This window comes from Haliaeetus leucocephalus, unplaced genomic scaffold, assembly GCF_000737465.1.
Source record: "Haliaeetus leucocephalus isolate CR32 unplaced genomic scaffold, Haliaeetus_leucocephalus-4.0 Scaffold163, whole genome shotgun sequence".
Taxonomy (NCBI): Eukaryota; Metazoa; Chordata; class Aves; order Accipitriformes; family Accipitridae; genus Haliaeetus; species Haliaeetus leucocephalus.
The window spans coordinates 557265-582133 of NW_010972599.1; the positions used below are offsets into that span (position 1 = coordinate 557265).

General features: G+C 50.2%; 1 protein-coding gene across 1 annotated transcript in view; it reads right to left on the bottom strand.

Moving 5' to 3' along the window:
- Window positions 1-24869, bottom strand: part of GALNT5 (polypeptide N-acetylgalactosaminyltransferase 5) — a 94423-nt gene that overhangs the window by 17195 nt on the left and 52359 nt on the right. Inside the window, exon 2 of the mRNA XM_010563075.1 lies at window positions 5971-6196. Coding sequence (XP_010561377.1) covers window positions 5971-6196 — 226 coding nt within the window. The remainder of the gene's footprint in view (window positions 1-5970; window positions 6197-24869) is intronic.

Below are 24869 nucleotides of genomic sequence, written 5' to 3' on the forward strand. Positions count from 1 at the left end.
TGGGGCCGCCTGCGGGGACCAGGCAAGGGCCCTGCTTCAGGTGGGCTTTGCGGGAGTGCTAGAAAGACCCCCAGGGCAGCCCCGCTGCGCCTGGCCGGGGCGTACGGCTGTGGTTGTGGGTTAACACCTGGGCGCGGTGACCCCCGGTGTCCCCTGGTGTCGGGGTGGCAGGCTGTGTGCGTGGGCAAAACCCGGTGTGAGTCGGCACCAGATGCTTTTCCTGCAGACGTGGTCGTGTAGGGTGGCCCGCGCGGGGTTTGGACATCTGGGAGATGTTCCACGCTGGGTGGAGGTGCGTCAGTCGCCGTGAGCTCTGTGTTGGGGTTTGGACATCTGGGAGATGTTCTGCGCTGGGTGGAGGTGTGTCAGTCGCTGTGAGCTCCGGGCGCTGGGACAGTCACACAAGACCCCTGTGACTGAGCAGAACCACGGCGCGGGGAGTCTCTGCCGTCCCACCGCTGCCAGGAGCCTTGCAGCGGAGATCCCGTCACCAGCAGGCACCGGCCCACTGCCCTGTCCGGGAGCGTCGATTCCCCGTGCCAGGGTCCCCGTCAAGCAGCGTCCCTCTGTTAGTGAACGCTGTGCAGGCTGTGAGTGGGGACAATGGTGCGCAGTCGGTGTGGTGTCCGTTGCACCTGTAGACATGGTCAGGTTAAAGAGCTGTAAGATCAGTTGTAATGTGTGGGCATCAGTTGTGAAAACTCAGGATACAGGCACCGAAGTGAAAGAGGAAAAAGCCTGAGCTGGTCAGTATTTTATAGCTCTCCTAAACTCTGGTATTAATAAGTATAAAGGCAATGCACGGTATCCCAACTCACAAAGCAGGAGATTTTTTTAAATAAAGGGCTCCAACCCACTGCAGTGCATACAAATAGTTAAAGGAAAAAAATGAATGGAAAAAAATTACATTCATACTTCAAAAAAATAGTAATTTCAAAGTCCAGCCTCGGGTTATATCGTGAGATCGAAAACAAAAGTAATGGCAATTCAGTTGTTTTTCCAAGGCTTTTCTTTGTAAAGCAAACTCCCCTCAGACGTGGCAGGCAGTTCTGATTTCAGCAGGGTTTGTGTGTGTGGATGGTGCATGTTTAAGGCCTTTCAGTAAGAGGGAGTGAAGGCTAAGTTTGCAAAAGGACTGCTAGAAGGGGAAAGAAATGAGTAGCTGTTTGAGAGTAAGGAATCTTGGAGTCAAGCTTAAACTTAAATAGTACCTTTGGTTTAAAAATAAAAAGTTTAAGATAAACCACAAACTGTGGGTTCATTCACTATGCTGGCACTGTTTTTTCATTCTTATTTTGGTTTCTTCCTTTGCCATTCCTGGCCGTCTCGCCCAGCAGTGGGAGCGCTCAGCGTCCCGCTCCAGCGCACCGTCCCAGCATGGCCAGGGTCCCCACTGCTGGGACTCGGCCATCGCGGCCAAGGGCCGCACTTTGGGTGTTTGGTCCGGGCGAACCCCCCGGGAGCCAGCCCAGGAGCGCAGCGTGTCTCAGCTGCAGCTGTGTGTGGGGACCCGGCGGTGCTCGCCAGTGAGCACTGACCCCCCCCGCGACCTCGGTCCCCGGGAGCTGCAGGGAAGCACCTTCTTCTGCAGATGGGAAAGGCCAGCCAACCTTTTTCCTAATAGCCGGGCACATCCCCGGCAGGGTGCAGCCCTGCGTGGGGCAGAGAGTGAGACCCAAGATGTTCCTCGAAGCTTCGTCTTCGTGCTTATGAGTTATGACAAAGTCGTTGCTGTTTTGGTATGGTCAGGCATTCCCTCTGCTAACTCTGTGCTTTGGCTCTCCTCCCTGGCAAGTATAAATGTTCCAGATAGTTGAACAGATTCCTTGACACAAGACAGCTGCTTTTGTAGGGAGGAATTAATTTAATCAAGGCTACTCCATCATTAAAATAATCTGAAGTGTCAGATGGAAAAGCACAGAAGCGAGCTGACTTGAAGATGAAAACTCAACATTTTGTCCAGCCAGAAGCGTCCCAGAGATGATGTAACATTATAATAACTCACTCTGGGTCTCCATATAATATTTTAGTAATGTAAAAAAAATATTGTCCAAAGAGAAGTCTAAAGCCTGGCTGGATGGCTTGATAAATTGTATTTCTTCTCTGGAGCATAGGACACCATGCAGATGTCGAAGACACCACAGTGGTCCACAAAGGGCAAGATTAGACATGTGTGGTTGATCCTACCATGCAGAATACAAGGGCCCTTTTTGGCTGAAAATAGCAGAAAATAATACAAACGGGTAACACAAAAAGCTGTCAAGCTCCTCCTCTTGCGACAAGGGAGGATCTGCTATATCTTAATTACTTGGTTACTTAATTACTTCTCCATCATACAGCACCACAGTGTACTCTTCATGGGCAACCAGCATGGATATGGACACAGCCACTGCATTAAGCAAATCATGTTGACATTTGTTTAAAGAAACCTGTTCTGCACACAGAAGGGGACAACAGCAAAGTAGACATATTTAAGCGTGAATGCAGACAGAAGAAGGAAAGACCTAAAGATTAAGGATCTTACTCAGAAATTGGTAAATGTATTTGTGTGTATATGTATAAAATGTAACCTAAGAATATAGCAGTGGTGACGCTAGAATAGATAGATATTTAACTTGTAGCAACCTGCCAAAAGACCAGGATACCTTTTCTTGCTGTCATTGCAGCTGTGTGCACAGCCACGTTTTGCTGGAAGAATGGCCGTACACACTGCTGAGGTGCGACTGCTCGGTTTTGTGACCCCAGAGGGGTGACGACCCCATGGTGCCAGGTCTGAGAGCCGAGCCGCGTCCCTGCAGCCCCTGGCTGCGGTAGCTCAGGCTGCTCCATCGCTGAGTTCTTGAGGGCTGCCCACAGTAACAGAAGCTATTTTAAATGAAACATCTCAGTAGTTTAGATCTTTCTTATTTGACTTTTCACTAACTTTAATGCTTCCCTCCTGAGCACAAGAGCACCAAGCTTTCTGCAGCCTGGCATGATGTTCAGGCAAAATATAGCAAATGATCCATAATGAAGGGAAAAGATACAAACCGGGAAATCCTGATGGAAAAACAACTGGGGGGGGGGGGAGCGGAGAAGAGACTTTCAGAGAGAACATCTGCATGGGCTCTTGCAGGTTAGCAGTCCAGGATGCCTCCATGCGTTGCAGGCATCAAGGTGTCCATCGTATTGAGGTGGTTAAAATGTCTTTGGGCCCATTGCCCTGCAGCTGGGACAGTTTGTGGCTGTGGTAGGAGTTAGGAGAGGACTTCTGCCCACAAAACACTGGTCTCAGCTGCGACTTTCCTGGTGAGGTGCTCGAGTCCTTGTGGGCAGGGCTGTGCCCAGCTGGCACGTCCAGAGCAGTGAGAGCTTCTCAGCAGGTCCCTGGGGCAGGTCCTTCCCTTCTCCGTCCCAGGAGCTTGGGCATCTCAAACATTACAGCTGTCTGAGCATGCTGGCTCTTTCCATCTAGTTCACATCGTACTTTTGTACACGTTCCCAACTATGAAGTCATGTTTTCCTTTCAACCATACCTACCAAATGTTAATAAACCACTAGAATAGTAGTGAATTATTTGTGAATGATTTGTTCATTAAGATACTAAGTTCCGTAAGACGTTAATTATATTAAGTAAGGGTGATATGATAAATCTCTCTCTTTCTCTCTCTGTGTCCTCTCTGAGGTCCTGCTGGCTTTTGAATCTGCTAATTAACTTTAATTGAATTTGACAAAAGATACATGACTTGAGGACATTAACTACCCAAGTGGAGGAAAGAAAGCCCCAGCTCAGCACCCCACTGAGCGAGAATGCTCAGCTGCTATGTTAGCCATCAGAGAATCCACACTGGTGGGCTGTGACAGGGGCTCAGCTGCACGATGCACTTCCCCAGACCTTTGCCCTGTTCCGCAAGGGTACCTGGCACCAGGGAACATGAAGGTGCAGACAACCGCATGTTCCTCTGGTCGGGGAGCTATTTGTTTTGCTTGGTTTTCTGCTGCTTTCCTTGCCAGCCGCTGGGCTGCTCCAGGCAGTGACTCATGCAGCGGGAATCTGTGAGCTGTGGGCATGGATGCACGGATGCTGGGCACCCTTCCTTCGGAGACACTGGGACACTGGCCAGGCACAGCCCAGGCAGCCTGCGACCATAGCTCGTTTGATCACTTTCTGGAGTCTTGGTTAATAATGCAGTCCCTTCCAAATGAAACCTTAATTCTACTTAGCAGGTATTTATTACTGCTGGGAAGAATTTTTTTTGTCCATTTGATGCTAGAGGTGAGGTTGTGTTTACATGCAGCACTGCAGAAGGTCTCGGACATTGCAGCCTTCGGCCAGCACCACTAGCCCTGCAGTGAGGTGCAGAGTCGATTATTTGTGTGTCAGCAAATGTTTGTGCTGCAGAAACAAACATCTGCCATCCACATTGCTGAGAGCCTGCTCCTCAGTGCGATCCACAGTTTTGCATTGAATCGCTTTCCAGATATAAGTTTTTAATATAATGAAGTAGTAGGTATGTGTACTGTGTAAACACAGATGAGTCCTACAGGGTGTTGGCAAATCACATATAAGCCTCAAAACTTGAATTAAGACTCAGTTCTCATGTAACTGTCAAGAGAGAGGAGTTTCACCTTCACTGTGCGTATCGTGAACAGTCTGGTCCGTACATCACTAACTGTAACCTCCGTGGTGGGATATCTTATTTCTCTTATTATGGAAATTCAGTCTGTAAAAACTTAGGAAACACTGAATTTAGAATCCCCTGGTAGTTCATCTGTACTGCCAGTGGTATTTGGTGATTTTCTTGAAGTCTCCACACACAGCAATTATACAGTCAGATGAGAATGGAAACCTTGGCTTTGAAAGAAAAGTTTATGGTTGTGTTCTGCAGGAAAACCATGAAGCTGTAGGTGTAGAAAACAGGGAAATATCGGGCAATTGTGTTGGACACTTAAAAATCTGAAGATTGAGAAATATATTTTGCAGGGTTTCTAGATTTTTAAGCAGACCTCATTATTCAGGAGGGGGGTGATTTTCAGTGCATGATGGCGGCAAAGCTCTATTTTTAGATGGCTGTTTGCGCAAAGTATGATTGAGAGCAGCTCTCCCCAAAATGGAGCTGGTTATGTAATAAAAGATTAGAATAGCTATTGATGTTTATTTTTTGTTATAAATAGTGACCTAGATTCGCTGTGGCTCTCATGAAGTACGCCGCCGTTAGGGTACGTACGTCGCCGTTACGTGCGCTGCAACACGAGGGGCGCGAGGAGTCCGGCGAGGGTGGCCAGGGCACCCACGGGCGAGGGGGAGCGCGCCGGAGCGCGTTCACGGGGATTGGGAATGGAAATAGCAGCGGGGCTCGGTAATTTGCATAGAGGTCATGTTTTGCTAATATGTGTCTTGTAGAAGCAGACAGCATGTAAAAGAGGATGGTTAAAACCTGACCCAGCAATGTTTTTAAATTTCAAATTATGCATAAAGTATGCATTAAATTAATTAGGGAATTCATTAAGAAGAGAAGAGTAAAGAAACTAGTTAGCAGTGTGCAACATTTAGTAATGTAAGCCATTTTCTATAATTGTTATATATAATTTGTCTCATAACATTATCCTTTGATAAATTATTGCAGCATAATATGATATATGTAGCTTATTAACAGTTTCATTAATTACTATTAGAGCAAAGACACTCTGAAATCTGGTACACATAAGAACAAATGTTGAAGCAGATGGTTGAAATCAGTGAAACGCAATCGGTTGCTGAACCCTTTTACCTAATTACATTATTACATCAAAATAGTTAAACTAAATTTGTCAAGTTGTCGGCAAAGCGCTGGGATGCTTGGAGCCGTCGCCACGGTGCGGGGATGACCCCGGACCCCAGCTCCCCATGGGGCACGGGGACCCTCCGGACATCCTCCAGTGGCTCTGATGCCCCTGCATGCTCCCCGGACCTCCCAGCAGACCCTAGACCTCGCCACCCTCGCCCCTCACCCGCATCCCAGGTCGGCCTCCTCCTCCTCCTCCTCCTCGTGGTCCCAAAGAGCATCGTTTCCCGCGCCTTTCTCGGGCAGCCTCGCCGTGCCTGGGCACATGTCCCTGGGACTGTGCAGGGACAGGTCTGGGGTCAGCAGGTCTCGTGGGGTTTGGTTCACTGGGTCGGGGATGGTGAAAAGGCTGCGAGCAGCAGGGGATGGGTACGGGGATACCCGGCTCAGCTCTGCGGGAAGAGACAGATGTGCCTGCTAAAGAAGTGCTACCTGCGGCGGGCAGCGATGGCAGAGGTCATTTGTGTTCTTTGCACTTCTCTCGGAAGAAAACCAGCCTCGATAGACAGCGCTTCGCAAGTACGAGCGCACTGACAACAGCAGCCCCGGTGGGGTGTTTTGCTGATTCTGAGTTTCGGAAGGAAAGACTCCAACTTTCCAACGGACTCCTCTGCATCGAAGAGGAGATCTGTCCGGAGGGAAGCAGCAATGCTGCGGTGAAGTGAAAGCAGCTTTTGCAACGCCTGGCAGTACCAGTGCAAAATGGGTTGGTTGGTAGCTTCTTTGTCCAGTCCATAGCACATTGCTTGTTTTCTTCCTTTTCTTGACGCAAACCTGAGATTTCCTTTTTTTACATAGGGAGCCATGAAAGAAAGTTTGGAAGATAAAAACAAAACCAAGCAGTGGACAAACAGTGACTAGGTCTGTTGGGGTACTTCAAGTGCAAACCTTGAGCCATGAACTCAGTCAGGACAGGCACCTGTGTTACTGTGTGTTGTGAGCTAGAAAGCTTCACTGACCACCTGTCATGTAGAAATTTGTACAAATAGGTTATATGTACTGCTGTGAGAGTAAGGAGAAGTGAGGAATCCCAAGTGTGGCATTAATGCACCGAATATACTTTATTCCTGTAGGTCCCAGACACCAAATACATGGTACACTTCTGCTCGTGCAAACAGATTTACAGCAGCCTTTTGTTTAAGCTTCGTGAATTCTTTCCTTTATACCTGACTAAACCCAAAGAAATACAAAGCACATAACTTTCCTGTGTCCTTGCAGGCCAACTATCTTGTGGTAACACCCCTGCGAGGGTACCCTTCCTCTTCCCCCAGCTAAAGCATTACCCAGGGTCTAATCGTCTCGTGTTTCTACTGTGTAAGGGCTAGCCTTTCCTCGTCCCGACCAGCAGAGGTTCCTAGAGGGGGAAAGTTACCTTCTGCAGGGGATTTTGACATTTCAGCAATCTTGAGCTCAAATTATTATCAAAAGTGTCCCAAATTGCAAGAAAATTGCAGAAAAAAGTAATCACTTAGAATCACTTCAAAATAGGGTAGAATTCATACAACAGAATATGAGAGAAATTACTTTCAGAATTATTGAAGGAGTAAATTTAGAAAAGAAACAACATTGCAACAACAAGGACACCTAGGACGATTTTTTTCTTTTTTCTCTACGCTAAATTTTAGCAAATGTGTACAGCTTCTGGAAGATGGGGTGGACCCTGCTCCCCACCTCTCCATCCCACCCACTGCAATACTTTCCTGGGCTATTCCCACCCTGTCCCACCTTGCCCCAACCCTTCCCGCAGCCGCCTGTTAGACTCCCCAGGGGGGAAACCTTCCCCCTGTGCCCAGGACCCTCCCTGCACACCTTTGCAGCCACCAGCTGTCCTCTGCCCTTCTGCCCTCTGCACATCCCGGTCCCCATCTTTCCTTCCCGGCACTCCAGCTGCAGGGGGTACCCCAAAACACCATTTGCAGCCCTGCTGGCAGGGTGGCTGTGGAGCGGGGGGGCCCCCAGCCCTGCCGGTGGGGCAGACCCCGGCCATTTGCTCGAGGTGTCCTGCGTGCTGAGGATGGTGGCCCCACCATGAATACATTAGCAGGAGAGTTCAACCTTTCATTCCCAGCCTCATTAATGCATGGATGGATCCAGAGTTTTGTAAATATATACTTCTGTATGTGCTCAACTGGCGGGGCAGGGGGTTCGAAGCCTGTTCAAAATAATTATTTAATATTTGAGGTACTTGACAGCTCACCTCAGCTATATATTATTTTCTCTGTCTCCTGCCTGAAAGGCTAAAACCATTAGTAAAGATACCAGAAGTGCTGGTTCTATAGAACAAGTTACAGGTGTGCAATCATGTACACCTTTGTTTGCCAGTGACAGTGGACATTAGCACCAACCGCAACTTTCCTCTAATATTTGCACGAGCAGGACCGGGCACACATGTTAGTGAACAGCAAATACGAAGGGACCGGGACATGGCTGACCTATATCGCCAGCGGGAATTGAGACAAATGTCTCCAAACACTGTTTTGGGGACGTCTGGCTGGCTGCAGGCACACTCCACCCTGTCGAGGGGCTCCTGCAGCTCCTTCCCTGGGCAGCACCTGAGGTGATGCGGGGACCCTCCGCGGGGGCTTTCCTGCCCGCTCCCCCTCCCGGCGTGCCAGGCACCTGGAGTTCTGGTGTGCAGAGACTCTTCCCCCGCCCTTTGTTTTTTTCCCTGACATCTGAGTGATGTTGGATGCAACTTGCAAAAGCGTGTGAGTAAGGCAGGACGTAAAGTCTGGGGGCAGTTCCTGCAAGGGGGGAGGAACGGCCTGGTTCTTCCCCGAGTACGTGCAGCCCATTGCCAGAAACCTGGTACAATAAGCTGGTAGCGTTGCTTATCTTCATCAGTGTAAAATCAAAGATAAGAGTCTTCCTTCTGAGTCTCAGCTTACTCCTTCATCTCTCTTTGAGGGATGATGTTTTACTGTTTGGGGACTAAAGCTGCTAGCTAAATATATTAAAATGAATAACTTCTTGTATTAGTTTCTGTACACAATCTTTTAAGAATAGAGGGGCATTTTCTTCAGCACGCTGGTGTGTGTTTGGTCCTAACTCCTGTGCCATAGTGTGGCGGGAGCACCTCCCTCTCATGTGTGAAGCAGGTAGGTGCGTAAGTATGGTTTCTCCGGCTCTCTGCACAGCATCGCTTTTCTAGCACAAAGTGAAATGTAGGAATTTGTAATTTCTTTTAACATGCATATTTCTGGGAAGTGGCTCTTGAAATATTTTGGTCATTGATCTTGCTAATCCCATCAACTAGGACATCGGCAGAAATCAAAACTAGCAGGGAGTTCAGAAGTGTTAACAAAACCAAAATGGTTGGGTTTGGGTGTTTTTTCCTCAGCACTTCCCCCACTCTGGTGGTGAGCACAGGTTTGCAAACCCTCTATGATATACTAGAGCCCCACGCAGTTACTTGGAGCTACCTGCCACTGTGAGCATCCTCCCTCCTGGAGGAGACGCTGTCCTGAGCGCTGTGGGCAGGGCAGGGCAGGACACCTCTGCTCGGGTACAGAAATGCTGCTCTGCCTGAATGTGACCCCGGCTCCTCCGACATTGAATTAGCTCTTCCCTCTGAGTTATCTGTTTCATCTCTCCTGGAAGACACTAGGCAATGTGTGTGCTCTGTATCCTCAATTGCTCATGCAATACCTTAATATTTAAAAAGCACTGTAACTGGTAAAGAAAGTGATAGCCGCAAATGTATATTCCTTGTATAACATTTTAACATGAGTGATCACAGTAATGGATTAATCTAAAAATCCTCCCAATGAAATCCAGGGTAACCAGGTGGTCATTGTGCTTGACAGTCCTGTCCTGAGAATGAGTGACGATGTTTTGGTAGTTTGATGGCCATGAAACCATATGTCATGTAAAGATAGTCAGCACGATTGCCATAAGGCAGTCTGTCATTGTCTTGCTGAGCAATTCACATGCATGATGCATAAGAAAGTAAAAATAATCAGCAATCTATTGCAAGCCAGGGAAAGTAATCAGTAATATGTAATGTACTCTCCTTGGACTTGCCAATCAAAATGGTTTCCTAAGCAATTTCAAAAGCCCATAGGTTATTTAACAATGGTCTTTTTCCTGGTGCGTCCAAAATCAAGTCCCAGGTGTCCCCATCACACACTGGTGCCTGTAGGGAGGAGCAGGCACATCAGGCTGCCGCTGCCGACCCTGCTGCTTAGAAAGGAAGAAGCAAATAACCAGGAACTGGTATTTTAAAGTTGTTCTTCATCATAGCAGTGACAATAAACCGAGGAACTGATCCATCCCACCGACCTTGGTCAGGAGTAGATCTGGCATTGTAGGCTATGGACATAACGCAGGAGGATTTTTTTGGGTGGTACGGGGAGGCAGCGGGGTGCGAGGGCAGGCTGCCTCCCGCCCTTTCGTGGAGGAAAAACCAGCTGCAGGGTTAGGGAAACTGAAGCAAACCCACCACCACAAGTTTTCCTTCACAGTCAGGAAGGGCGGCTGGCTGGACAGGCACACGTCGCTCGGACGGCATCGGCGGCCCGGGGCTCTCCTCGGGCATCCTCTGGGGCGGACTAATAATACAGCCCTAACGCAAGGGCTCGGACTGAAAATACCGTTTCTTGCCCAGTAACAGGATGCGTTTACCTGGTTCCCCTCGCAGGATCCGGAGGGGATTTTGGGGCAAGCTTCGGAGGACTCAGGGGTCACTCCGCACAGCCTCAGGGCAGTGACGGTGCACCCTGCTTTTGACGGGGAAGATGAGGAGTGTTTGAGCAAGGGTGGCAGGGAGCGGCGTGCTGGTGCAGCCGAGGGCTGCCTTTCCCCACTGCCGCAGGGTGGTGACTTTGCCCACCGGATCGCCCACTGGACTGCAGGCAGTGGAGCTGCTGGCCTGGGTCTCCGACCCCGGGAGGATCCTGAGGGTCCCGGGCACACGCTCTGCACCATTGCCAGACCCAGTCCCCACCTCACCCTGCTGTAAGTGGTGTGGATGGAGAGGTGAGAGTGAAATGCCCAGGGATGCCAGTGTTGTCCCCTCCATGGAATTCGCCCCGCGGGGCAGGACCCGCTGCCTGGGGCTGCTGCAAAGCATGGGGGCTGAGGCAAGGGTCTGCTCCTGGCAGGGCTGCTGGGGGGAGCGAGCAGCACGCTGCAGCCTGCCCGCCTGCCTGCGTATGTAGGACCCCGGCTGCAACCCGTGAAGGCATTTGTATAAACAACAAATAAAGCAATTTCACATCCTCACAGCCTCTTCCTCGGGGGAAAGTCTGTCGGGATTTCAGAGTGACTGAGCCAAGGTGAGCCGTGCTCTGCAAATGCAGAAATGAAATACATTTCCACAAGCTTTATTAGCTGTATCAGACGGTTTTGTTGCAGAGGTGTAATTGCCTGTTTGCTTTCTGCAGGACACTTTTGTTTCCTGTTCCACTCCACGTGAGCTGTTTCAGGCATGTTTTACCCACCAAGGCGTAGGCACAGCAGTCCTGTGCCTTGTCCCTTTGCAGGGGCATGCCGTGCTGTGCTGGAGCAGGAGATGCTTCTGCCCCTTTTCAGCCTCAGTCAGGCAGAGGACACGAGGACTAACCCAGCCTGGGACATGAGGACCTGTCACACACCCCGCGAGAGGTTGGCCCTTCCAAAATCCTGGCAGGAGCATCCGCCCCGAGCACTGAGCTGACCTCCCACCCACCCCACTGGGGTTCAGTAAGGGTGATGCTAGAGCAGAGGCTGCAGTACCCGGCCACGGGCTGGGTCGGCTTCCACATTTTGGCTTCCTTTGTCCAAAAATGTTAAACAGAGCGGAAATGCTACTACTTTCCTCTTATCACTTGTCCCAAGTTTAGCAATCTCTATGTTTTTTCTAAGGGCTTACTATAATTTTGTTTGCATTTTACGAAGGCTCTGGCTTTGCAAGGAGGTAGATTTGTGGGCTCTCCCAGGTGATGGCTGGTGCCACTTTCGGGTGGTTTTGTTAAAGTGGGTCAGACCATTTTTGCAAAAGTTAATTTCAAGAGAGATCTGAGTGCTAAAGCTGTGTGTGACTTGGTGCGTAGAGCTGCAATAGCTTACTTCCATGCACAAACAATGTTAAAATCTGTCATTGCCCTCCACGTGTCCCCAGCTAATACACCACCAGTACTTAACGCCCTGACTCCTTATCCACCCACTATTTTCCTGAATTGCACATCCTGCAGATGGAACTGGTGGCTTTGGAAGTGATGTTCAATCATCTATCCAGGATGCTGAGGATTTCTGCTGTTTGTTCAAATCTTCCTGACGTTCATGTCCAAAAAATGATTTCCATCCTCCAGAGGTTGGCCAGTGTGGGAAAAGCTGATGACCCTGAGGACAGATTTTTTAAAATGCTTGAAAAGATCTGTTGCAAGGCATACTGCAAGGAGTATAAGCAGACACCACAATGGAGTTTCAGGAGTCAGAAGAGTTTGTGGCTCTAAGCCATACGGCCCTTGGCAAGCCCCGTCCTACACAGACACGTTTCTCAAAGACCTGGAAGTGATTTGATCCATAAGTGACTGCTTAGGAATTCTTTTGCGCAGGCGTTACTAGTGCTGTCACAGTCCTCGGTGCTCAGGGCCGGCGAGCATGGTGAGGAGATGCGCGAGGTGCCGGGTGAGTGGCAGATGCGGGGCTGCCGGCTCCACAGCTGCCCCATCACTGGTACCCACCATATGAAGCATGTTGCCACATTCAAATGCCTCTGCCTCCCCCCAGGCCTCCGGAAAGTTCAGAAATTCACCTCTGTTGGTAAGGAGCCAGGCAGAGTGGCTGCCTTGGGTGAAATCAGGCATTTCAGCTGGCTGGGACTGGAGCTTTTTCACAGTGCACGTGTATTTTAGCTCAGCTTTTAAACTAAAAGGAAAGGAGAGTCATATGGCCTAACGATGTATTTGGAGATGGTCATTTGCTCTATTTTCCACCTGAATAAAGTTAGAGGCACAGCTGAAATTAACATGTCAAACCTTCATTTGAAACGTAATCTACTCTCGTGGATGCTATCGAATCTGTTAATAATTAGAATCTGGCACCTCAGCTTAAGCACAGCCACTAATTCCAAGCCATGGTGTTTAGCTTATTTCACAGCAGTGCTGGAAATAAGGGCACTGAATTGTTGACAGCAGATCTTTTATATACATTTAAACAGATTTTTTTACCTCTTCTTTAATTAAAGCAAATGTGATTTAGGTACCTAGCTCCCTTTTATGCATTTGGAAATGTTTTCCTTTAAACAAAGTGTTAGCTCCATAATAGAGAGTGTCTCTCTGGTAATTGATTTAGTAGAATTGAAATTAAACTGAAGTATTTAAGAGCATTTCTCTCTTTTTCTCTTCCTCTGGGTTCCTGACTTTTAGCACACCTGCTTTCCCAGAGGAGTCACTAAAAGCTGAGGGAACGGCTGGTCTGCGTGCCCGCTGGAGGATCCACACATCACGTTGCGGCGTGTGATTTTCTCTGGTTTTCCAGGAGAACCAAGAGAAGGATCCTGGTGAATAGCTCCACCAACCAACAATTCAGTACCAGACGGCACAAACCTGAGGGATTTGTGAGCTACTTCCACCACGCAGATGGGAGAAGGGCTGAAAAATGAATGCACAATTATTCCACAGAAGTCCATCAAAATCATAATGAGCGTAACACACAATAAATTCCAGCTCTGCTCTGAACCCTGAACCCAGTAATTAAATGATCTCTCAGTTTTTTAAATAAGCCTATACCCATTGCGTACTTTAAATGATGCCATAAGTAATGTAAAATAATTATCTTAAAAGTGCAGCTGTGCTGCCGTGAGTTTTCTCTCCAGAAGTGTTTCGGGTTAGCCAGGATGGCTGAAGGCAAACCCACCCTCATGCTGGAGGTGGCCTCAGATGGGCAGAAGGAGAGAGAAAATGTGAAGTCGTAAGTACAAAGCATGAAAAAACCATGAGTGCTTAATTTCTCCCCGAGCATCAGAAGGCATGTGGGAGGAGAGTGGGAGTGTGTGCACTGAGTCACCGAACATAACTTAATGTGTTTGGGTTTTATTTTAATTATCCACACCGGCAGTTTTCAGGAAATCTCCCACCTTTGTGCTCCTCCCAGCGCTCCCCGCTGGGTACCAGCACTGACGCCAGCATCCATGGGTTAGCATCGCTGCTTTTGCCAGCCTGCTTTCACAGCAGATAGCCAGCAACACGCCTCCTCCGGTCCTGGCCCGAGACACGGGCTCAGCACAACCCTGACGGCAAGGCTGGGGAAGAGACTTATCCTTCAAGTACTCTGGTCCTGTGCCGTCCCAGAGATTGACTTAGAAGGTGAAATTACAGAACAAATGGCTGATTTACTAATCACAGGCACCTTTTCATAAAAAGGCTGCTGTATTTAACATTAGTCTGCCTTTACAGGTGGCCTTATGCTGCAACTGTGCGTGCAGGACACGCAATGAAGACTTCAGTGTCCAAAGGACGGGTGAGGGTACTGTTCTGCACCTGGAAGAAAGCACTGCACATTTGGGTCATCCCAGCTACAGACAGCAACATCCCAGCGATGTCTTTCATTACAGGTACCACAGAATTACTGAGAAACCCTTTCAGCGAAAGTGCTTTACAAACGGCAAACACTTTTCTTCATTCAAGGTGCTGAAAATTATTACGGCCAGCTCTTCCTGTTGCTTTCCCTAGCGCGCCAGCCTCTCCTTAGTCGTGCGAGGACCGGGTGTCAGGCTGAGATCCAAGTCCCGATATCGCGACTGACTCATCAGCCAGGGAAGTGAGAGGTGGGTGCACCAGCAGCCTCCCAACAGCCCCTCTCATTGCGGGGCTCCTTGCTGGATGATGCTTTTCTGTACATTCTCGCTGGTTCATGAGCCAAAACTCAGTCTGTACGTTCCGGAAATCCCTTTCCAATTTCAACACTAAAGGTGCAGACCGATGTCGTAACTGCTGCAGGACGACCCATGCCACTCTGGCAGGGACCCGTCTCCCCTGGGAGGGTGGGGGGGCAATCCCTGCCCCGCACACAGAGCTGCCCTGCCACGCTGGCGGGGAAGGGGCTGCCAATTTCTGCAGCGCCATCTGATGCTGTCCCTTCTCAGCTTCTATGGAGAAATCTGGCAAGATGTACTTTTCCTTCGCTTAGCTTTCCTGTTAACCGTTTTGCTGAGGGGAGAGAACCAGCGGGAGCCGAGGAGGGAACCAGCAGCTTTCACAGTGGCAAGGCAGAATGACTTCTGACTTTAGAGGGGCTGAGCTGCAGAGGATGAATGATGCTTTTGTTAAAAAAGCATCATTAAAAAAGCCAGAATATTAGTTCTTTTAGGTTGCAAAGTCAAACACTTTAAACTTCAGAAATATCAGAGTTACTTTGCCTCTTGGTGGGGGACTGCCAAGGCATATGTAACTCATTTCAGGGCTGGGGGAAGGGGAAAATCATTAGGATCTGGAAGTCTGGGGAAAGTCTAGGAAACTTCTACAAATAGGCAGCATGGAGGATTATTAGCTCCAAATTCATCTCATTCAGGGCACTTAGGAGGTCTGGTGACAAATTCAGACTTGGTGGGGTACACAAATGATCTAAAAATGCAGATGCAAATTCAATATCATAGTATCATCTTTAAAATAAAAGTGCTTACTTTCTGAGATAAATTCATGGGTTGGGGGCAGTGACTGACCTGAACGTTTGGTGCTTACACTGAATTTATTGCTTGTGTCCCCAGAGGTCCCAGCTGGTCAGGTGGAGTTGTCATGCAAAAACCAGCCAAACCTCAGTTCTGTGGCAGCTCTAGCTGAGGGACTGGCTTTTGCTACCGATTTCTTGGGCTGAGCTTAGTTTTAACAACATTTGCTTAAGCTCATCTTTGCTCCATTGACCTGGTTTCTTCTGGAAAGCACATGGTCCCTGACTCGAATGGGCTGAGACCTTCTGTGCACCCCTCCGCTGGCTGGGATCACTGCTGGCCCCCAGCTCCCCGGTCTGGAGGATGTGCAGGCAGACCTGGGAGCAGCCCAGCACCAAGCACAGCGATGCTCACACCGCTTCTCCGCCTCCCTGGGTTTGGCATGTTGCACCCAGAGCCCTGGGAGCCGAGCGGCTTTTCGGCTGCCCTCCGCCAGCTCCGCGCCTCCTCCGTCGGGAGACAGCCGGGCTCGCTGGGCAGAGCCTGCCAGAAGGACGGGGGGAACCGGTGGCACGGAGACGGTGCTGGCTGCCCATCGGAGCTGCTGCCAGCAGCGTCCCAGTGTGAAACCAACGTACCATATGGTGAGTAGGTATGACAGCATCTGAGCGGGGTGGTGGGCAGCGAAGCGGGACCATATATGATCATCCCATGAGCTTGCGAGAGGAAGGATTCCAGGCCCAGAATATCAGTGCAATGCTGTCCTGAGCTTGCGCACATATGGCAGAGACGATATACTATTATGAGTCATTGAGAAATGTAATAAAAATAGGTTCTGCTACTGTGTAAAGAAAATAACAGGCACTAATTAATCTGGATGCTCTCTATGGCACAGGGGAGCAGCGAGGAGGGCTGTGGCAGGCAGAGGGCTGCCCTCAGTGCGCTGCAGAGGCACAAGAGAGCAAAGAAAGGAGCTCCCAGCACTGGTGTGTCGAGAGATTTGGCAGAAAGACTGGGAAACCCTGTGTGATTTCAGCTGAAAAGACTCTTCAGATATTTTCTAATGCTATTATTTGTAATGCATATGCAACTGAGCAGGCGCTTTTTTTTATTTCTATTCCACAGGAATTAAATTAATTTTAGAAATGGCACTATAACTATTTTCCTGCCTCAGGAACCATTTGTTTTAAAATCATTAAAGATTTTTATATGACACTGCACTGACATTTGATGTGAATAAATTAAGGGAATTAGTATAAAACTGTGTTCTTTCTTCGCAGACTTCCCAGTGCATATCTGCACACACGTACATTTGGTAAGGGTAGCCTGTGTAAAGGCAGCGGTGTCCGTGTGTCCACAAAGGAATGAAGATACAGCCCTGGGGCAGCTCCACCGCTGAAAGTGCGGCACAGGACGATGCCCCCTCGTCTCTTCTCCGTACCTGGGCACATCCTTAGCGGGGGCCAAACCTGTCGGTAAGTACCCTGCTGTGCTGTGGGAATGCAGCAGTGTGAAGCAGCCATCGCAGGGGCATCGTCCAAAACTGAGACCCCGTCACTACATCCCACCTCCTCCCTCTGGCTCCGCAAGTTCTGACCTGGCTCTGGAGCCAAAGCATCCCTGCTGGAATTTTGTGGGCTGCCGTGCAGCCGGCTTGGTCCCGAGAAAGCAGCCCTAACAGTCTCACCGGGTGCCAGCAGGATTGCTGCCGGCTGCAGAGCACAGGGCCTGCCGGCAAACCCTACGCTCGGTGCGCTGCCAACGCGCCCATCAGGTGCTCAGAGACCCCGGGGGGGCCGGAGCAGCGGCTGGCTGCCCAGGTTTCATTTTGACCCCTTGTACCAGGCTGGCACACCGCATGAAGTCTGCTGTGCTGCCAGGCTCCCGCCTGCTCCACCGCACTGCACGGGCAGCCTCAGGTAGCGACTCCATCTGCCTTCTCCTCTCTGCCTGCTCTGTGTGCCCTGGGCCCTACTGACTGCCCGCACCCTGAGCGCTCTCACATCAGAGCGGGACTGGGCATTTCCCCTGGCGCTCTGCAGTGGGACTCGGCAGCGCCAGCTCCGGCACACTTAGCTGAACTGCCGCGATTGCTCCTTAGCACATTCAGTGCTGCCTGGGGACTCAAACCAGATATTTATTTTAATTTAGGAAGGGGTCCAGTGGCTGCCTGAAGCCTTCTTGGTGCCATCAGCCACTAGAAGGAGTTGTGCTTCATGCACGCAAGCGAGAAAATCATTTGTAGACAAACAAGCTATACCGTTTGAGCTTGCAAGAAAGAGTGTGACGCTGTGATCTGAATGTAACCTGGATTCAGACTTCAAGTAAGACGTATTAAAACTTTATTTGTTTTACTCTTTTAGAGGACCACTCACTGCCCATCACGTTTAACTTTTGGGACGAGCACTTCTAGGTACTGCCCATGGGGATGTTACTGCATCTGTGACTGCCTAGCTAGTCTCTAACTCCAGTTTTGCTTGGGTCTTCTGAAAAGGCATTCTGCTTTATTTCCTACAACCCCATCATTTCTGACGGCAATATAATTGCCTTGTGCACATTACTGAAACCAGTAGGGGAAATTAAAAGCATCAGAAGGTATGTTAAAAGACGACATACTTTTTTGTGTTCTAACCCCACCATGTGATATTTAAGCAAATTGCATTACTCCGTTATTATTTTCCTCTGCGGACACATGTGGTCAGGAAGGTTGCCGTGCTGCACGAGCCCCTCGCTTGCTCCAGCGCTGAGCTTGGCTGCGGGAGCCCCGGGTCCCAGCCGTGGGGACAGACACAATGGAGAGCTGCGGCTGCGGCTGCAGCTGCAGAGCAAACCCAGGGGAGAGGATGGGCAGGCAGAGGCTGCAGCTGAGCAGCACGTGGCTTCCCTGTCCCCCCACAACAGCCCAGGCCACCCCACGGCCCTTAACCCTGCACCATCCTCTGCTCGTCCCCTCTGCCCCCTTGAAAATCTCCCCGTGCCCTCACGTCCCCACCGGCGCCGAGCTCGCTGCTGAACCCAGCCCAGCCCAGCTCTGGAAACACTGAGAAATGTGGAAAGAGAGAGCCTGTGCATCAATTTTCACTTCCAATAGCTGCTGGAAAATAGACGGCATTTCCCACGGAGAGGACCAGACAGGTCCCACTGAAATCAATGGCAAGTTTCTCAGAGCCATCAACATCGGTGAGAGCACGTAGATAAAGGTAAGGCACTTAATGAAATGTCTGCATATGCAATGCCATTAAGGACAGGTTAATGCAATAGACTCAACATGGGTCTATACCTTAAAACCATTCGGGAAATGAAGCTAATGCAGGGAGCAGCTGCTTTTCTATTAGGAGCAGCGCCGTGCAGGGAGAACATCAGACCCGTGTGCTGATCTCCAGCGTCTGCAGGTGGGTTCCCTGGCAGGATCCGCGCTGCAGCCTTCACCTGGACAGCAGGGATGGCTTTGGTTTCCTGTGAGTTTCCCGCATTCCCACCCCTCTCCCAGTTTCTCAAACAGTCCCTGGCTCTGCCTTCACGCTGGGGCCAGGCAACAGGTCTGATTTGTGAAGAAATCAGCTTCTGCTGGTGTTAACGCACCAGGCTGCACAGCATGTGCAGAGCTCCTTTTGTGCCGGTGCCCTGTTCTGGACGTGGTGGCCCCCCCGGGCGATGGGGACACGCGTGGGTGGCAAGTGCTCGACCCACCGCAGCTCGTCCGGGACACCCCCGCGCCTGGCCGGCGTGCTGTGCAAGGGCAGGGGCGGTGGCAAGGGGGTACAGTGAGTGGTTTTGGCTGCAGCATTCCCCTTTTCCCTTTGCAACCCAGCTAGCTCAGGAAGAGGCAGCCGGGGATTGTCTTCACGGCCCCAAAAGCACAAAGCACCCCCATGACACCAGCCAGCACAGCCGCAGGACCCCCCCCGACCGCCCCTCCGGGCGCTGCAACCCCAGCCCAGCCCCCGGCCCCGCAGCAGGTTGGGTTCATGATTATCTCAAACATCACACGGAATCTCTTCACAGCGACTCGGACTTGGCTCTGCTCCAGCCCGGAGTCCCCAGCTCCAGTGTCCACAGTTCGGCGGCACGGTCCCGGGTTGTCCTCGGTGCCGTACGGACATCCCGAGCTCCCTCCCGTGACTGACTGCGCCGGGAACCCCAGGGGACGGGGGGCAAGAGAAGGGGAAGGTAAAAATAAATCGCTAAGCAAGTTAAGAAAGTCTGAGCCTTTGGATGAACTATGGATGTTTGCTGCCAAGATTATTCCAGGGTTTCTTATTTCCTAGTTGGTTATCCACAGCAAGCGATGCCTTTGTATTTGTGGCCGTTCTCTGTCAGCTGTGGGAAGCCTCCGGCAACCGGCTGTCTGAAAAACAAAGGCCAGTTTTCTGGACACTAGGAATGAAAGCAGGACTTTGTGACTATTTGCTGAGTCCAGTCTTCAGGTTAGAACCCTGATCTGGTGGAGGACTGGCAGTACCTGACCTGGGGGGGGCCCAGACATCGCACAGCCCTGAAGGACAGGCTTGGAGGGACCCCCAGAGGCCGCCTGCTCCCCAGGCGGCCCCGTCTCCTCAGCAGATGTGCTTTTAACCCGCTCTTTAAGGTCCCACCTAAGGCTCTCGTTTTGGGGGAGCAGGAGCCGGGATGCTCCGGCGAAGGCAGAGGTTTGGGCTCACAGCCAGGCACTGTCTCTTCCACCAGTTTTCCCAGAGTTTTGGTGGGTGTCACACTGTTTTGTCAAAACAATCCCCGACAAACCAGGGCTAGCTAAAGTGGATTAGTTTAAATCGAGCGCTTATCCTTTCTAAATGTCAAGAAAAGGCAGTTTCGGCTTTCTGAGGCAACAAGAGGCCTGGGCTGTGTCAGTGGGGTCCCCGCTCACCTCTGCTTGCCTTACTGCTCCCGCCAGCACCGCCGAGGCCGAAGAGGGACCCCTCTGTTTGGAGCCAGGCTGTATGGGAGCATGCAGTCCCCTCAATACAAACCCAATATTTAGCAGGCAGGTGTGTTGTCAAGCTTAACTGATAAATATTTTTAAACAGCAGGACCTTCAAATGTAGGAAAATATTTGGCGCTCAGGGTTTCAGCAACACGTGAATTGTTATTTCACTGCTAATGGTAAGAGATGTGATCTGTCTCGGACGGAGGAAAGCAGGACTGCGACACAGCACGAGGGCGCGGGGGAGCTGCTGGAAGGGAAGAACAAGCAGGACACAAACCACGGTATCAGACAGGCAGCCTTCCCAGCTTTCCGTCCTTCGGAGGGAGGCGGGCACAGCCAGCTCTGGGGCTGGGGGTGCGGGGTACAGTGGGCAGGGTGCAAGGTGTTGGATGCAGGATGCAGGGATGCAGGGTGCAGGGTACAGGCTATAGGGTGCAGGGTATGGGGCTGCCAGCCCAGCGCGTCCTCCCGGTCCAGCCGGTGATGGGTGGGCACGGTGGATGGAGGTGGTGGCAGTGGCCGGGTCCCTTCACCGCCCCACGCTTTTGGCCCCGGCGATGCCGCGGCTGCCGGGAGGTGATGTCGGCAGATATTGAAACCCAGGTAGGAGGGGAACGAGAAGAGCTCGTCAGCTTTCCTTCTGTCATCTCATACTTGTACAGCAAAGTACTGTTAATAATAATTTAAATGCTTTGGTTGTCAGTCACTGCTCTTTCTTTGTAAATGTTACTCATTTCATAAATAAATCAAAACCTGCAGACCCTAGGTTTTCAGAAACTTGAATGCTTTTGTTAAAATTGTATGAAGCAAATTCACAAACACATGATTTATATTATCTCAGCACAGCACAGGAGATGATAGAATATACTATTTAAATTAACTTCTCTCCCAACAAATGAAATCAATTCTGTTCTTGGGTTACTTTTCATCTGCCTTTTGTCTTGTTGCTGAATCTTTTCTATTTCTTTCACTCATTCATCTATTGTGCCCTTTCCTTGATCTGATAGCATTAAACATATAATTAAGTCATAAAGGAGGGAACTGATGAGTATAGCAGATGGTAATTGCTTCCTACATTTGAATGAAATGATATGCATTGCTACAATTTACAGCTCTCGCCTCATATTTTATTCAGGAACCTTTTATCTCTTTTCCTGCAGAATTATTCTGCAATAAATTTAGACATCTTATCAATAGCTTGTGTGATAGTAGCAGAAATGGGGAAAAACTGAACTTTGTGCATCTTAATGTTTAAAATAATTTTCTACAATAATTGAATTATCTACCAGCAAATATCATATATAGAACCTGACTGACTTGGCTGTTTTCCTTTTAAAAGCTCACCCCATGATTAAAGAGAAAAATCAGTTTGTATAATTACAACTTATTGAACTAGGAGATGCTGGGAACCTAATCAAACCACATCTCTTTTGGGTGAGTTTTGTTTTTCAATGCTCTGAGGCTTTTGCTGAGTCCAAGGTGTCAGAGGAAGGGCAGGCAGGAGCACGTGGAAAGCTGGCGTGTCTCACGCCGTTAGTGCTTGGTATATGCTCCGGAGGATAAAACTGGCAGCGTTATGGGAGTTCACGGTGCACTCCATATTTCTCCATGCTCAGAATTAAAAAAAAAGTTCAAACTTATTTCCTCTGCAAAATAAGACCACCAGGTTGCTTAAATTTCAGGGCCTGAAGGGCCCCGTGAGCCCGTTGCCGTCAGCCTGCCGGTGCCAGCAGTGCCGCCAGCCCTTCGCCCCCCCCGGCCGGCTGGGGCCGAGCGCGGGCAGGAGGATGCAGAAGCATCTGCGGCTGCTGAAGCTGCGTGGCCGTTCCAGAAACCCCTGTGTAAAGTGGATTCTTTTTCTGTCTGGTTCTTTAGAGTAGGAGAATTTATCACTCAGATGGAAAATGGAATAGGCACATGGCCAAAAAAATGCAAGTAAAGGAGAAAAGGGATGTTTTGGGGAAGAACATCCACGTTTTGATGCAATTTGTTAAAGAGCCAAAGGGGTCATGGGAGAAGAGGCACTGGAGCATAATTAAATCTGTTGATTTTTATCTAGATGGACAAACTGGAAGAAAAAAGAGGCGTATTAAAAGTTAACTTGTTGTTTTTAAGTCTAAGTTCAGGACTAAGAGTCCCTAGTTCTATTCTGTTTCTTAGTTTCTATTCTATTCTATTCTGTTCTGTTCTTATCCTTATCTTTATCCTTATTCAATTCGATTTGATTTGATCCGATTCTGCTAGTTGATGCCACCTTAGCTTTGGTAATTAAGAACACAGCCAATTGCCATCCTGCTGGGAGGGTGGGAACCAAGGCAGGCTGAGACCTGCTGCAACTCGTGTCACTGCGGTGACACTGCAAGCCCGGAGGAAGGTTGGGGCTCAGAGGCCTCATGTAACCGAGGTCACCATCGCTGGGGGAGCCTTCCTCCATCCAGCACAGCCCAGAGGGCAAAGGCAGGTCTCACACCTAGGGCACTTTGTGCCACTTTATTCTTTGAGTTTTGTTTTCTTTTTAATTTTGTTTGTAGAAGCTCAGGCCACCCTTAGGACTTGGAGGACTCTGTTACAAGGTGCCCCACAAACCCACCTGGAACCAAACCCTGCTGTAGGGTTCCCATCCCAAATATCCATGCCCATCCCAGACCACAGAGCACTTGCCTTTGTCCTCTGGAGACCTGTGGAAGAGCAGCAGAAACCACCCCCTGCCAATCCTGTATCATTTCGCACTTAAACCCTGAAATTTTTCAATCACTATTAGTTCTGAACCTCAAAATTCAGATTGCTTTGCAAAAAAGCAAATTTTTGGTACCAAATTTTTGGTACCAAATAATGCAAATCAATGCATTTTGATGACTGTATTGTGGGGCCGATGCTACTAACACATTGCAATTGAACTGGCAGGTCGCTTATGTGCGCAGGCACATCCCAGTGCAATGCACGGAGGGCAGCCCATTCCTCGTCTCCATTTTCCTCCTCCTTCCAGCAAATGCACCGCTGGAGAATCTCGCGGTCAGTCCCAGCACAACCGAGCTGGTGTGGGGCAGGCCCCTCTAGAAGGGCTGTCGCGGCCGTGCGACGGCAGGGATGCCCTCCTGCCTTTCCGAACGGAGCAGACCAAGGCATGCAAAAAATAGGAAATCAGGAAAACCCCTTGCAGTTTTGTAACCGCCATGCCTGGCAGTACGCTGTGCAGACACAGTGCTTCTCCGGCGGGGTGCCAGCGGTTCTGCCAAACCTTCAGACATGGCTGCGCACGACCGGGCTGAGCCGGGAGATCCGTGGCTGGGATGAAGAGTCAGCCGTTGGGCGTCTGCCTGCCCCTCTGGCCTCGGCAGCCTGCGAGAGCTTCCTGCAAACGCGCTTGGTGTTTGTCGTTAAAGAAGGCTCAGTGCCACCCAGGGAGGGTGCTGGGTGCTGGAGGGTGCTGCGCTGGGAGGGACCCTCGGGGGGCCACGGCTGGTGGCACCGCTTCTTGGTGATGCCCGCACCGTGCCTTAGCCAAGGCCAGTTTCTGACCTCTTCTGCTGTCCCGACAACGCTGTCAATATTTCAAAATTTTCCGGGAAAAATGGCTCTATCTTTCCCTTTTTGTGGGTGATGAAGTAGAAATCACATCGCTGTCTTTGTGATAGTCCAGCTGTGAAACAGCACAGGAGGAAAATCCCACGATGGGGAAAATCAGAAGGAGCTCTGCAGGCGACCGAGGCAAACCCCCCGCCAGTAAGGGAGAAGGATTGCTCCCTCCGGTAGGACAAATCCCGGGGGGTAATAAGGCAGCGTTTCTGCCGACATTTCTCAAGACGGAAATGGATGTGGCCACGCATGCTCATGTTCTTTTTTTCACAGAAGATTGTTGTAATAGTATGAAATGGAACAATATTGGCAAGAAACTGGTCTTTATGTCATTTCCCCCGTCATCTTTTTTATTAGGTTAAAAGTGTGATTGATAAAAGTAACTTCATTGAGATCACATTCTCAGCTGAAGCATGGGCAGAGGTCATTGCTGTTATTAGACCTGCTTGTGTGGTTGCAAAACAGACAAGGCTTTGGGTGCACGGGCAGTTCTTGAGGTCTGAAACGGAACAGCAAACTTTGGGCTAAACTTTGCCCAAAATAGCTCCCACCTGGGGAGCAGGGGCTCACTGGGGGGGTGAGGACATGGCCAGCCTGGCAGGATGGGGCAGGGGGAAATATCACCCTGAGGTGTGGGGGGGAAAGATGTCACCCCCCCCAAATGCTGTGGGTAAAGCAATGGAAAATATTAAATAATGAGGGGAACAAGTTCATGGACAGCGATACCAGCAGGCTCCGAATGTGCCCATGCCCATGCGGCCAGAGCGTGGTGCCGAAGGGGCTGCCCGGCAGACGGCCAAGCCCGGGTCCCTGCCGTGCCAAAGCCGAGGTGGGGGAAAAACGACGGGGTGTCTGTAAAGGGAAGGAGAAACAGCTGGGAAAGGTGAAGTGAGCCCGGCAGGACCAGCGGGAGCGTCGCAAGAATGCTGCATCCAGGTCTGGTGCCTGCTCCTTGGGAAGGAGGTTTGGAAGT